Consider the following 16,346-nt stretch of genomic DNA (forward strand, 5'->3'; position numbering starts at 1 on the left):
TTTCCATGAATAAAAGTCTAAGTCAGTGCTGCCCTGGGGGTCAGGGCACCCCAGAGCAGAGAGAGAAATATTCCCAGTGCCCTGAGTTTCCATAATAACCCAAAAAGAAGTATGGGAAAGTAGATGTACTCCCACCACATACATCTAATAGAGGATAAATATAATAGAGGACGAACTATAATAAATAGATTAATTCTAATAAATATAATAGAGGACATATTCTGATGAGTGATAAACGCAGGAGATTCTGAAGAGAGAATTAACATGAGAGTTACACCAATGAGGAGAAACCTTCAGTCAAAGTGCAGGAAGCTTTGCTTCTGTTTGGCTTCTGGGGCTCTTTTTTGTCTCTTTTTGAACACTCAGGGCAAAGGACTCCCCTTTACCCCTTGTTCAGAGGATCTTCCAGGCTGCAATCACTTAAAATAGAAGCAGGATGAAATTGCATAAAGTCTTGCAGATATCAAAAGTTCCACAATTCATAATGAAGGAGAAAAGGGGATTTATCAGCAAACTGTGAAGTCACAGACACTAAAAGAAAATTTAATTCTAAATTTCCTCTTCTGTTATATAGTACAGGCTTCCTGCAATCAGAAGGAACTGTTTTCACCAGGTTTACATTGATATTGAGGAAAAACCTCAACAATAACCCAAAACAACACACAAAACAACTGGTTTTCCTTATTTTAGGAGCTAATTAGGGAAAAATTAGGCATGAAGACAGATTCTTGCACACAAATATGAGGAGATGCCTGTAACCCTTATTTTCTTCTTGCAGACAGTCTTAATTACAAACACATCAAACCTCAGAAAAAAGGTTTTAAATATAACTTCTACATTATTATATTTTCTATATTTATGCAAGTACTTTGGCTATAAAAAGGAAATTATTTTAATCAAGGTATTAATGAGAAAACTTGACATTCAAATTAGCTGTTATTCAACTTCATTTAACAAGTATTTTTTAAGGAAGTTAATTTAGTTTCCTTCTCTCTCTTTTTTTTTCCTCCCCCACTAACTCATAACAAGAAGAGTTATTTTACCTTATGGGCCCTGATTTTCCACTGAAGGGCAGCAGAGCAGCCCAACCTCAGTGAGCTGGTGCTGCTGAGCCAAGCCAGCCCATCTGTGGGCAATTTCAGCACTCCCAGATGCACCAAGAGCCACTGGCAGAGCTCATCTGGCACAGGCTCAGAGTTCACTTCAGACACATGTTCTGGCAAAGCAGGAGAGGTAAAATTTAAAAAAAAACCCTAAAATTCAATTAAAATATCACATCTACCTATCTATCTATCTATCTATCTATCTATCCATCCATCCATCCAGCCATCCAACGTCACCTCTGTCTTTCTTTCTATCTATCTAATAGATAGATATTCCTTATCTATCTATCTATCCATTCATCCATCCAATATCACCTCTGTCTATATATCTATCCATCCCTCCCTCATCCATCCCCCCCTCACATCCATTTATCCATTCATCATCCATCACAGAATCACAGAATCACAGAAATTCAAGGCTGGAAGAGACCTGTAAGATCATCAAGTCCAGCCCGTGTTCTAACAATTCAACTAGATCATGGCAGCAAGTGCCACATCCAGTCTTTTTTTATAACTCTTCGAGGGATGATGACTCCACCACCTCACTGGGTAGATGATTCCAGTATCTGACCACTCTTTCTGTAAAATACTTCCTTCTTAATTCTAACTTGCATCTCTCTTGACGCCATCCATCATCTATCCATCCATCACCTATCCATCCATCATCTATCCATCCATCCCCCATCATCCATCTATCTATCTATCCATCCCTCATTCATCCCTGTCCCCCATCCACATCCATCCATCATCCCTACCTCCCTCCACTCATCCATCCATCCCCCATCCATCTGTGTGTCCATCCATCCATCCATCCATCCATCCATCCATCCATCCATCCATCCATCCATCCATCCATCCTTCCCTCATCCATCCCTTCATCCATCATCCCTCCATTCCTTCATCCATCCATCCATCCATCCCTCCATCCATCCACATCCATCCCCAATCTCTCCACCCACCCCCTCCATCCATCAGTCCCTCCATCCATCCCTCATCCATCCATCAATCCCTCCATCCCTCCACCTCAGGGATCAGCACTTTTCCCTCCCTGCCACACTGAGAAATGTCATCCCGAGTGTTTTTCTGCAATAATTCCTCGCATTTCTCCCCTTTCCCTCCCTGCTCCCATGAGTCACTCCCTCGCTATCCCACCTCACTTATTTATTTGGTTAGTTGCTTCCTAACTGCAGCTTATTTGCACTTAAAATAGTCATTATCTTCCAGCATATCTAAATAATTAGGCTAATGACAGCAGGTTTATTTCTGTTGATTCAATAATGCATCACAGATAATATCACCATCCCAAGTCTGCTCATTTAGGAGTCATTAATAAGGCCTTCCACCAAATGGCAGAGTTGGCTGCATTCAAATAGAATAATGAGGATGCAGTTAGCTTTGTTTCATTTGCTCCTGAATTCTTATGTAAATGGGGTTTTTCTCCAGTGTTTCTCCATTATATAAACACCCAAATTTACTCCAAAAAAGAATGAAAAATCGCCTTTTCTGTGTTCTGCTGAACTTAGGAATGCTGGAAAATAGCAGCAAATAAATACTGTGGCCCGTACCATATTCTTATACTAATGATATTTATTATTGATCATATAATTATATTAATTATGTCCATAAAACAGTGTCAGTCCACTCTAGGTCACAACTACTCTGGGTAGAACAACACACAAAAGGTTGATTAAGGCTGAAGATTAAAAAGAAAATCTCATCCCCACACAGACAGCAAACTGACCACTCCTTGATCTTTGGCTGAGAAAACACTTAAATTACAAGACCATTAAAAACACACATTAAAATAACTGAAAGGGTTGTCTGAAAATGATGAATTTCAATGGTTTTCCCAGTCTTGGCCTTATGAAATCATGAAACTATCCTCAGAGGCTGCAGGAACACAGAAGGGGACCTACAAAACGTCCCATGTTTGCTCCTGGGGGCACTTCAAACACTTGGTTTGAAGGCATTTCCCTTCAAAAAAAGGAGGATTGGGTAGCTAAGTATCAAAGCTGAGTGCAACTGCATCCCACATTACAGGGCCCTGAGATGAGGTTTACCTGAAAGCCAAGGACTGATTTTCTCCCTAAACAGATCAATAAAACATTTTGGAATCTAAAATTATGTGATCGGAATCAATTCAATAGAAAATGGCTTTCAAGAAAACTACTGCCACTTTAAAAGATTTAAATAGTATTCTTTCATCATAATTCAACAAATACATTTTTTAAAGCCAGTGAATAACATAAATGCTGATTCCTGTCTTTAAATTTCCCATTATGTATTTCTAGATACACAATTTTTGTACACAAAAAAACCATAACCGAGAGCCACACACCAGATCCATAAATACATTTCTAATGCCACACATCAGAGGAGCTGGTTTAACTGGATTGTGTCAGCTAAATCCCCTGTCCTACAACAATCACCTTTAGATGTTCATGAAAGAATACAAGCACCAGTGTCCCCACAGTAATCTGCCAGGAGGGATATCCCGCATTTTGTTCTGTAGGAAATACCATACATTTATTTAGATAATTATTCTTAACTTGCACTCATTTTTTGCATCTGAACCAGTGGAAAAGCTGTTGAATAGCACAGAAAGAGCCATGCTTTTCATCAGTCTGACTCCATAATCCCTGTCTTATGAATCACATCACTAGAACATCAATATTCAAATCAATACCAATAATGATTCCAATCTATCCTTTCTCCCTTTCACTCCTCCGTCCCTCATTTCCCAAGGGAAAGGCTGTACCATGCACTCCCTGTCTGCCCTGCACAGCAGCTCCTCCTCCCCTCTGATCATCCCTCCACCTTCCCTGGACCACACCTCTGCGTGGAAACCAAAATTTGTGCTCAGCAGCACATGTGAAACCAGCTCCAGCAGAAACAGGGCTGTATTTTCTGTGTGCAATGCCTTCTCTCAAAGTTGCTAAATATTCAATTTGCTTTTTCTGACAGCTGTCAAGCATGGAACTAATGCTGCTGAGAATTCCATCTGATGTTTCCCAAAAAACCCTTCTGAGCAATAAGAAGTCATGCACGCCCTCATCAAGGAAAGATTTCCATCTATTATCAAATTCTCCAAGTGAATTTTATTCTGGCACTTAATCCTTCAGCTTTCTGCACTTTCCCTGTCACTTTTAGTTCTGCCTGCTTGGAACAATCCTGTCTCAACAGAAATATTATTTTGTCCCTTTTACAAAGCGAACACTGTAGATTCCCATGCACTTCCCTCCATCAATCCCCTTCACTGTAAAAAAACCCCAATTTTTTGAAAAAAAGATTAAAAAATCAATTAAAAATCAAAAATCAATAAAAATTAAAAATTAATAAAAAACAAATTCATTCCAGTGGAATTCTGGCAGATCCAGTGGATTCACTACACTTGAGCCCCGTGGTTCATGGATGTGCCCCTAAAATCTCCCTATCACTTGTCTCTGTGCTGAGACAGAGATCCCAATCTCCAGTCCCCATTACCCAAGTGTGTCTGAGGCTGCTGCTCTCCTCTGGCTCTGGCTGCATTTCCCCCTGCCCTCCTTGTCCTCCCAGTGAATCCCTCTCCTCTTTCCTCAGCATAACCCATATCTGCTATCTGTCCTTTTATCAGCAATGGCTCTATCTGCCACAGGGCTGGGTGATCTTGGTTCCACTCTTTGTGATTTCTTCAATAACTGGGTCACCAAGTGGGTTTTGCCTTCCAGTCCAACCCTCCTGCAGTGCTTCCATTGATATTGCAGTTTAAGCAGATAATCCCCCTCCCTAAAGAACAGATCTTTTTTTGAGAACCTTCCCAGCTTTGCTGCAGAGAACATTAGTCCTTGGAATTTTGGAATTGGGCTTATTTTCAGGTTAGAATATTCTCATACGGCCTTTTCATACATTTTAGGGCTTTTATTCCTTCCATCCTGCACTATTAGCAATGAAAGAATGATGTTGTTTTTCTCCCCTCTGTTCCTTTAGCACTGAACCCAGAGAGCCCATAAAGGAAGGCACAAAATCTCCCCCTGGAATGCAGCATGAATCCAGGCAGGACTTCATTCCCACATCTGAGGGAAGCAGGAGAAACATCCCACAAGGGGGAGGAGTGGGATGGAGCAGAAAGAAGAGGAAGAGGAGTGTGTGTGGAACAGTGAAGAAGTCTCCAGAGTGCAGCAAAACAGTGCTTGGGATAATTTCCCCACTTTGAACACTAAAAAGGTCTCCCAAGAAACCAGAGAGGCAGAGTTTGGATACCAGGAAGGAGCAGTAGTGAGGGGGATGTTTACAAGGATCTGCATTTGGGACTAGTGTTCTGGAAGAAATAATTTATTGACATCTGGAGACAGAGCCACACTCAATTTAAATATGGGCCATTTTCTTTAAGATTATGAATCACAAAAAAGTTGTCTCCTATTACATCAAAGAGTCTTTCAGGGAAAACTAGATGATGATACAAATACCCCTGAACCTACTGAGGATCAGCCTATTCCATTTAACTGCACATCAGTTGGTACAAAATGTTTTCAGCATTTCAACAAGTGAGCTTCAGAGCTGCTTTAAAAGTACTCTCTGCAGAATGCTCCTACTCTCTCCCTCTGGTACCCAACAAAGCTGAAGAAAAGCCAACTCTAATGTTATTCATCAAGTTATGCAAATGCAGGTTTCCTGTGTAGTTAAACATCAGGTCTAAACAAGTAATTTCTTTATCCACAACTTGTCCAATACAGAGTGTGCTGTTCTGAGCATACCTGTAGCTTTTAAATCTAAATATCCTCCTGAACACATTCCTTAGACAAACATTCCTGAGTCAGTCACAAGAACTTGTACTGAGCTGCCATAAAATCACTTGTGTACTACGTGCTTTCATTAGTTGTAGTGGGTTTATTGTTTTCTTAGCTCCCATCAATGTTTTATTTCTCCAGGTGAGTGTTATTTGAAGCCAAATGATTCAAGTACTCAGAATTCCTGCCCTGAATGACAAAGACACTTCCCTGAAGCTGATTCTGCCCTGATCCATCCAGCTCCCATTGTCAGATCGTCCAACACTTTCAGCAGAACTGATCCCTCAAAGTGTGATCAGGGCACACAGGGCAGTGGAGCCCAGTCCCAGAGATGGACTTCTGCCACTTCATCATTTCCCCCCTACTTTGGATTGAATCCTCTGCATATTTTGCTATTTACACAAGATTTTTGCACGATTCTATTTCGCATTTTTGCTGCTAGGTTTCATCCATGGTGCTCCTGCCTCCTATATGCTTTTATTCACAGCTCCCTGTTGCACTAATAGTGACCAAGGTTCAAAAAAGCCTGTCAGACAAAACCAGGCCTATTGCCTGCAGGAAAAAACTTGGAACCAGAAAATACAAATATTTGGGAACCATAACTCATGCTGAAATTTACTTTTGGGTTTCAAGGAATCTGAGTGGCAAAGAAATTGATTTGTTCTTCAATATCCTAACCTGGCTTACACAAAAGACAGAAAACCATCTTAAATTATTTTGTCTCTGCAACTTCTATTACTTGTAGGCTGTGTGGATCTAAAAATCAATAGCACACAACATCTTGGTCTTGATAAAAACATAATTTGTGAAGGATTTCAGATCAATTTTTTTTCTCAGTGTAGGCCCAATATATATATATTTTTTATAACTGTGTCATTTAGCTGTGTAAACTATCCTTCAAGATAAGGGAAAAAAACACCACAAAAACAAACTCTCCAACAAATAAAACCACTCTGCCAAAGTGGTTCTCTTCTCTTTTCTAGGTGTGCTCATGAAAGTTCCTCTGGGGTGCAGATGAGGAAAGCAGAAACTTCACAGTGAAGAAAACCAGGAATATTATAGGTGTGGCAGGGTTAATTTTCATCACAGAAATGCAGATACAGCCCATGTGGGGCTGTATTTTGGATTTTTTGTCTAAAGCAGTGCTGATAAGGGTGTTATTGCTATTGCCAGGCTGTGGCTGAGCAGTGCTTGCATCACGATTGTCTTCATTATTTTTCTCTCTTCTTTTTCCTCATTCTCCCTCCTCAACCAGTGAGCTGGGGCTGCACAAGAATTTAGGATTTAGGAGCACACACAGCCCTCCCTCTGTCACAGACATATTTTATATTTTAAAAATCCTTTTGCTAGGATTTTTTTCTCCTGAGAAGCTGATAAGCCTCAAAGGAAAGGAAAAACAATAATTATCTGCAGCTGTGGAATGCAACAGGGGCATCTTTGATTGGTCCATGTTGGTTGTTTCTAATTAATGGCCAATCACAGTCAGCTGGCTCAGATTCTCTGGTCAATCACAAGATATCATCTCTTTTCCTTTCTAGCCTTCTGATGAAATTCTTTCTATTATTTTAGGATCATTTTAATATACCATTTTCTTTTAATATAATATATATCATAAAATAATAGTTCAGCCTTCTGAAACATGGAGTCAAGATTCTCATCTCTGCCCTCATCCTGGGACCCCTGTGAACACCCCTGTTAACACACAGAGCCAAGGACTCTGCTTTTGACCCACCCGCCCAAACTTGCCCTGATTAGTCTGCAATGGGTTTTGGTCACAGACAAGCTGCTCTCCTCAATGCATTAACAGGTGGAAACATATTTCAATAGCATAAAAGATAAAGGCTTAACTCCTTGGTAAGAAATCCCACACTGCTGAACCCCAGTGGTAAGTTCTAGAAGGGTCCACAGTGCAGTGAGCTCCAAGGAAGGCCCACAGTCAGAGCAGTTCCAGGAGGTCATCTCAGTATCTGATATTAAAAACTCCTGAAGGAAAAGCAAATGCTGCCAGATACAAATCCACTTTGACAAACTCATGTTGTTTCACCTATTTAAGTTTCTCAAACGATGCAGCATGAGGATAAAATTTTCATTTTTTATCAACAGATTTTTCTTACTCCCCAGAGCTCTCCTTCCTCCCTGCATTTTCCAACTGCCACCTCATATCCAAAATTTAAAGACTTATCAGTTATATGATTTCTAACACATCTTGCAGGACAAATAAAAATTCCCACAAAAGCTGTTGTCTATTGGTTGTGCTTGTGCTACACAGGAATTACGCCACAACACAGACTTATGATTTAGTAACTAACCTCAAATGTACTGGGGGGACAAAAGAGAAATGAAATTTCCCTCACCTCTAAATTCCTGTAATCCAATGCTCCTGTTCATTTCCACGAGCAGTAAAGACGTTCCTCCACTGGGAGAGGACCAGGTGGTGCCCAGGGATGCTCAGATCAGGATAAAGAGATATTTCTAGGGCATTAGATGGGCTCTGAGTGCTCTGTGTGCAGGGACAGGGATTCCCCACTGACCACAGCACTGGGAGACCTCACTGTGACCCCTGAGTGCCCACACTCCGTGGTTTTTTTTCCAGCAGCACACCCCAAAACCCAGAGCAGCCCGGCCAGGTTTAAAATTTCCTGTACTGAGTACCCAAGTGCCTGCATTTTTTCAGAAGTCTGTAAGCTCTTCAAAGAAAAGTGGATCGAGTTTATATCTTCATTAAAGGATGGGGACACCCCTGGCATGACCCAGACCATCACCAGGAATGTCATATTTCAATTAGCTCTGCCCTGTGCTGATAGCACTTTGCATATCACACACTTTCCATACACATTTAATAACTGCAGGATTTTCTTAAGGAAAAATTTCAACTTTTATGAGGCAGGAAGGAGCATGAAATTATAAGGTCTTTTTCACTGTCAAATGAAAAAATCATTAAGAATAAAAGTTACTGGATTAGAGGCAGAGCAGAGGAAAGATGGCCCAAGAACGTAGGCAATGATTTGGGATTTGAGAAACATGAATTCAAATCCTAGCTCTGCTACACTCCTTCTCCTGGCACATCACTCAGGCTGCTCAATTTTCTGGCTTCTCCTTCTGTAATAAAGAGATAATAGCACATACTAATCTCACAGGAATATTGGGGCTTGATAGCTCTTAAATGCCACGGAGCTGTGGAAATGAACTTGATCAAAACCCTCTTAAAGCTGCAATCTGGAGAACATCCAGAGTGCAAACAATTGCCAGTGAAATTATTTTGGGTGTTTACATGCATGTGGAAACTTTCATAAAGCCTGAGTAAGAAAATGTCTTTGTGATGTTCAGAAAACAAGCTGCCATGAACTGTACATACACAGGCTCAGGCCAGGCTGTATTTAACCCCTAAGGCTTTTACTTGGTTAACTCAAAACACCTCTTGGAAAGATGGAAAATTTAGAAAAGAATCCATCAGAAAGAAATAGGGACTGAATTGTTAAAAGGGAAGAAGGAGAAATTAGGAAATTGTCGCAATATTTCTTTCCATGTACATTTGTGTACAACCAAGGGAATTTACAATGCTAATTTTAGTTACAGAGTTATAATTTGTGATAATCTACAGTGATATTTCAAAAAAACTCCTTGTGTTAGGAGTCTGCCTCTTCTTTTCAAGATGCCCTATTCAATTTCAGTGGCCCTTATGCTCCTGGATCTGCTTTGAGAGAGTAACTTGAGCTGCCCCAATAAATACAGAAATCACCTGCAGCAGTGATAAAGCACAATCTAAACAAGGACAGCTCCTTTATTTCTGTAGGAAGATCATGGTTTCAGTGAGCTGAGCAGCAGAATTACCTGTAAATCACAGGCAGACTGCTGATACTCTGGTTTGTAGCCCTTTTACCATTTAGGAAATGAGAAATTATAGCAGTGGTTTAACAGTGACTCCTATAAACCTGCTCCCACATAACTGCTCCTTCATCCAAAAAAATGGTGATTTTACTCATAAAAACTTCACATTAATGACAGCAAGGAAAAAAATCCCACAACATTTTCTTCCCCTCTGGTAAATGAAACCTTGGAACATGCAGATTTTAAATACCCCAAGCCCACCAAATTAAACAAAAGTATATTTCACTCCCTAAACAGGAAAGCACATATCTAACTAATGGAAAAGCAATATTACAAACAGCCACCTAACACTGAATTACCTCACAGCAGCACTAGGAAAAGGAAAAAAAAAGATAAATCCAGCACAGGTCAGGCTCAGCTACCCTAGTTAAGCTTTTTCTGAAGCAAAAACATCCATGAGAATATTCTCTGCTCATCATTAGGAGTGGGGAAATGCCTCGCTGCTCCTGGCCCTTAATGAATTCCTACAATAACTGTTGAAGATATCTGAAGATATTGCAAAACAACAATGAATAATATGACAGTGGAGCACATCCTAACAACTAAACAGTCCCCCATCCTAGCTGAGATAAAGTAATGGAGCAGAACTTACTGCATCATTTATGTTGTCTAACTACCATTCTTCATCCCTTTTTTACTGTAATTTGCACATATCAGTAATTCAAAGTGCTGCAATTGAAAAAATATTCAACTCTCTAGACTCATACTCTCATTCAGACTGCATCAGAATAGAGAGAGATGGATAAAAAAGAATGCCATCATTAATTTTTTCTATATTTTTTTAGGATAAAGATATAACATTGGTTTCTTTCTAAGAGAATTGTGGTATTTTATAATAGGTCTCTTTCACAATTTTTTTTTTTTCACATCTCTCAGGTAGAATTCCCTAGATCACACTAAACTCCTCAGACTCCTCCATGGCATGCTATGATGTTTTGGAAAATAGATTTATTGTTTTAACAAATTTTCACTATGTGTTTAATGAGGGGGGAAAAAAGGACTCATAATGCCCTCTAATATTTTCAATGCAATTACAGCTATTTCTCTTTTATTATGTTCTGCGTGTTTACAATTCCAAGGAAAACACAGCTCACTCTAAAATTAGAGAAAAGGGGTTTAAATGTCTTTTTTTTCCCCTGGCTTTATAAGCCCTTCCTGCGGGCGCCTCTGCAAGGTAAGACTGGAGAGCAAAAGCCTTTTAACATAAATATTTTTACATCCAGCAGGGTTTAAAACATGGATAACCATGGCAGAGCTTCCAAAGGATGAAGCTGTCAAATTAACATGAAGCAGCACCCCTGGCTCATCCTTTCTCTGCCACTTTAAAATCTCCTAGTCAGGGAAAGGTGTTACTAATAAACAAGATCACTTAATTACAGTATGTTTATCAAATTATGGAACAGCTGTTGCTGCATGCACAACCTGAAGAAGAAGAAAAAAAAAAAACAACAGAATGGGCAAGAATTGTAGAAACTTTCTGCCAAGCACCAAAACACTTCTGATTTCTTTTCTTTTTTTCTGCTCCAGACCCCCTGCCAGTCACTATTTGTCCTTGATTTCCCACTGTTTATTTGGAACAATTCTATCTCCCCTGCCTGTCACGTTTATTTTCAGTGGTTTTCTGGAGCTGTCTTGTATTGCTTTGTTTACTGGTTTGCTCAATGCACTGCAGCTTTGCTGGAGTACTGGAGGCATCACTGCACCATTAACAGAAGGTCAAGCACCCAAATCCATAGGCTGGGAAACTGAATTTTAAAATCGAGGATTTCTCTAGTTCAAACTAGACTTACCTCAACATATTTCTCTATCAAAATGAAACAGGAAAACAACTACAAATCAACTATAGCTAGGAACTGAAATGAAATTCAACCCAAGGAATACAAAATTCCATTATTACAAGAGATTTTGAGAGGGAGCAGATATTCATTTGAACACATGCAATTCCAACACCTGTGTGCTGGGGTGGAATTTGTGGTTTGCAGTGCCTTTTTGCAGGCAGGGAAGGGGACAGAGCGTTCCAGCAGCGCGGTGGCTGTGCCCCGTGCCCCGGGAGCGAGGAGGGCATCCCGCCCAGGCAGATGGAGCTGCCAGGAGCCAGCTCCCATCCAGAGCTGTTTCCAGGCAACACCCGGGGCTGGGGCTGAGCCTGCTGACACAGGGACCCCTCAGCTGATGGAGAGTCCTGCTGCTGCCTTATGGAAAATAATCAGCACACGATGCACCAGCAGGTTTGGGAGCGTTAAACCTTCCTCAGGTTCCAAACGAGCGTTTTCTCCTTCTCTCTTCTTGCAGCTCCCCAGACCTCTGCTTTAGTTCGTTGAGGGGAAAATGAATATCTTTTCCTGGAAGCTGAATTTATAGCTACTGAGGCACTGTGTTCGCAGCCAAATTAATGTGAGCTTCCTCCAAACATGCTGTGATTATCTCAGGGACTGCTGTCTCCCCTGGGCTGGAAACCCCAACCTCCTTCGTGCAATTTCTTACCAGAATTTTTCTAACAAAAGCTGTCAATTGCATCAAATTCTGCTAAGGGCTGTAAGGTTATTCTGTGCTAGAAAATACTGTTCGTGACAGAGGAAAAGCTAAAAGCAACAAGCATGCTGAGCACTACAGAATTGATTTAAATCTATCCTCAAGATGAACAGGCTTTTTTTTTTTTTTTTCATCCAGTAAGCCAGGCAGTCTTTTTGAAATAATGAAATCTTATTTCAAAGACATTAGGAGGAAGATTGTGTTCAGTGTAGGAGAATAAATGCAAAACTCTTCTTTTTTTTTTTCCTAGCAAGGACTGTGTGTCTAATTTTTTCAGTGACATGAAACTTTGTGTGTTGGGGCAGAACTCAGCTTCTCACATTAATACAGTGGAACAAAAAAGTGAACACAGTCTATTATTTTGTCAATACCCATGTGCAACACAGAACAAAGAAGAGTGTAATTATAAATGCATATAAAGCAAAATATACTCAGCCTAATACAGAACAAACCATGCTCATTATCTAATACAACATATCTGAGAATTGGAGTTTATTTTAAGCAGAGGATAATTAAAAACTGTTTCAATATAAAATACACATCTACCACAAATTACAGTTTTGTCTGACACTTCTGTGCTTACTATAAGTATAGAAATCTATATCCTGAATAAAAAGTGCTTAATCATTATTGGGTTTATGTATGTGCTATAAAGAAAAACTTTACTAAAGAATAAATTCCAAGTATAAGTGAGCAACAAGTGGTTTGGATTTGAAAGCTTCTTCTCAGAAAGGGAAAAGGCAAAAAACTAATCAGCACAAATACTTTTTTCGTACGTCCTATAAATTTTGGAGCTTAATTCATTATATTCCCTATTCTAACTTTATAGAGAGCATTTTCAAAAGGACAGCACGATGAATTAATTATCCATTGCTGTTCTGAGGGCACAAAGTGTCTGTGAGTAATCTGTACACAAAGTAATCAGCCAAAGGTGGCACAAACCTGACAGTGACACAACCCAAACATGCACGAGGGAAACACAAGAGAAAATCCCTTTAATCTCCAGCCAGAACCAGGCAAGATCATTTCCTAAGGATGTCACTGAAGACTAAAACCCTCAGACCCTTTGCTTGTGCTCTGTTAGCCTGCTGATGCAGCAAGCTGGAGAGTGCCAGGGATTTCTGCATTAACTGGGAGAGCACAGGAGAGATCTGGGAAAATCAACAGGCAAGAAAAAACCCAGGGACTTACTGAGAGGAGGCTCTGCTCATGGAAACAATAGGCACCACTCGCATGGGGCTTCTGTGGAGTTTCCTGGGGAGAGAAAATCACATTCTTAGTGGGAATGAGGGATTCAGGGCAGCTCCTGCTTGTGCTCTGCCCTCACAGAGAGATCCAACAAAAAAATACAATTGATAATCCACTGCTTGGGCTGTCACTGCACACACTGTTGGGTCAGAAGGGGTTTTTTTATTGTAGTACAAAGCCAAACTGCAAAATCTGGTTATCGATTCACAAGCCTCATTATTTATTACACATTCCATGGACAGTTTGCAATGCATTTGAAACTAAAAATCTATGTTTTCATTGCAAATTTACCTACTAAAATAGAAATTATTAAGCCATAACTGTAAATTTTCCCCAGCACAGGTTTCTGTTTCAATAGGAACGCACCACTGTAATTTGCTTTTTGTGTATCCTTCAATTGAAAATTTGCAGCATTTTTGCAAAAGAAAAGTTGTCATAAAATACATAACAAAAAGGGGGGCATTCAGAATATACTTTACAAGCACAGATTTGGGAATTCCAATTGGGTAACACTATTCCCTGCCATTCTTTCTTATTAATGAGCAGCTGTGACATGTAACATTTTGCTGAATTATTCACTGAATTCCAGCAGGTACAGTAAGCTCAGCCATGTTTTACCTAACAGATTCTCCCTACATGCATTTTTCATTTCCACATGCAAAGGGCATTATGGATTCTTTGATATAAATACTCCTGAAAGTAGAATTTTTGTCCATATTTTGAGTCTCCAAAGATAATACACACTTAAGTCAGAGTATAATCAAATCAATCTGTCAGTAAATTTAATATGCTTTTTATCCACGTCAGTAAAATTCCTAACAGTAAACAGGGCACAATTTCCAGGGCTTGTACACACTGAAATTATCTGCCTCACCAAGTACACTGGATTTGTTACCCAGCTACTCTGGTAATACCTAAACAACCAGCAGGCTTTCAGGCATATTCACATGATTTTATGAAGCAACTTTGAGTAGAAGGAAAGACTAGAAGAAGCTGGAAAATGCCAGTAGTTTTTGTGTGAAAAACCTCTACTGTAATTGTGATAAAACCCTATTTGCAGGCCTCAGGATAACCTGGCTGGCTCTGGATTTGGGCATTTCACCTCATTCCCCACACTGACATAAAATGCCACTGAGAGCTGCCCACACAGCTACAAGCAATCCTGTGGAGAAACACCACCTGCACATTGCCAGTGCTAAATTTCCTTTTCCACAACTGCCATCAATTGTGGCAAAACACGAAACGGGCAAGTTTTGCACTCCTATGACTGAGAAATAAATTCCCAGTCAGCTAAGCTTTGCTTGCAGCTGGTATTACAACATTTACACGTGGCAGGCACACCAAGAGCAGCAGAGCCTGACCACAGTGCTCCTGCTTGTCACTGTCACATTTTCTGAAAAATCCTCCTTGCCTAGGATTCTTCTCCTGGGAAGGTGAGGAGCCTCAGAGAAAAAGGAAAACAATATTATCTCATTTGCTTCTCCTGTGTTTTGCTGCTTTGGAATGTGGTTTGGAGATTTTTTATCCAACTGGTCACTGTTTGATTGGTTTCATGTGAATTGTTTTGACTTAATGACCAATCACTGTCCAGCTGTGTCAGACTTTGGAAGGAGCCACGAGTTTTCATTATTACCTTTTAGCCTTCTCTCTGTATCCTTTCTCTATTCTGTAGTATAGTATTCTTTAATATAACCTAATATCATAAAATAATAAATTAGTCTTCTAAGAACATGGAGTCAGATTCCTCAATTCCTGCCCCAGAAAACACCACACCTGCTCTTTTCAGGGACAAGGGAAACTGCACAGGCAGTTGGAGGAAGCCCAGCTGAGCGTGTAGGGAGAAGTTTGGCACAGATGACTATCTATTAAAATTCACTTAAAAGTGAAGAAGTGTTTCCAGGTGAAAGTGCCAGTACTGAGACACCCCAGGGATTTCTCCCTCAGGGCAGCAGCTCAGGCAGCCCCAACAAGGTGAGCTTGTTCTGCAGGGTCACTGAGACAGAGCCCATCCAGGCTTCAAAAATATCACCAGAGCCAAGCATTCCAAGAGCATCCCAGACATTATGTTATTTTCCAGTAGAAGTGGTTTCATTAAGGATTATATTAAAGAAAATAAAATTACCTAAAGCAATAATAAAAATCACTACTAATACATATATACAATTACTAAGCCTGACTTAACATCTACTGCTTCAGACCTTTATCAAAAGCCTGTGTCTAAATTGATCTAATCTGATATTTTTTAATTCTGTTCTAAAAATGCAATTAAACAATGATATCTCTTGCTGCAAGTTAAAAGCCATTCCCTTTAGATAACAACCAAATACAACAAGCAGTGAGTTCTGCCATCATTAGACTTCTAACCATATTACTTCTATTTTGAGGCTTTTTTTGTTTGGTCTCAGTTTAATTTCCTGTCAGCCTTACAAGAGATTTCTAATGTTTGGGCTGTAGGATATGCTCTGATTAAAAATAATCTTCCCAATTACTGCCTGGCACGACTCTACTGCCACATGCACTCTGCCACTGGCTTCTGCATTTCTGTCAGCAGTAATTGTGTCTGTAGCTTCTAACTGTAAATGAAAACCCAGGGGGCATATTTGGGTTCCAGTTTCCTTTGCCCAGCCATATCTTTTAATTTGCACTGTCTGTCAAAAGGAGATGTTTGTAGGCACTAAAAGGAAATCCTCAGAACATCAGGTTAAAAAAAGGGAAAAGGAGAAAAAACGAAATGCAACTGGAATATGATAAACCACATTTGATATTTATGCCAGGATGCTCCACAGAGAACAGCTCAATGCCTTGATTA

At 40.0% G+C, this 16,346-nt stretch overlaps 1 protein-coding gene across 10 annotated transcripts in view; it reads right to left on the reverse strand.

Annotated features, from left to right (window-relative positions):
- RBFOX1 (RNA binding fox-1 homolog 1) overlaps positions 1-16,346 on the reverse strand; it is a 1,171,935-nt gene that overhangs the window by 656,557 nt on the left and 499,032 nt on the right. For all 10 annotated transcript variants that reach the window (XM_058035398.1, XM_058035402.1, XM_058035413.1 and 7 more), the window contains one exon: positions 13,481-13,543. In XM_058035398.1, coding sequence (XP_057891381.1) covers positions 13,481-13,543 — 63 coding nt within the window. The remainder of the gene's footprint in view (positions 1-13,480; positions 13,544-16,346) is intronic.

The sequence above is a fragment of the Melospiza georgiana genome, chromosome 16, assembly GCF_028018845.1.
Source record: "Melospiza georgiana isolate bMelGeo1 chromosome 16, bMelGeo1.pri, whole genome shotgun sequence".
Lineage (NCBI taxonomy): Eukaryota > Metazoa > Chordata > Aves > Passeriformes > Passerellidae > Melospiza > Melospiza georgiana.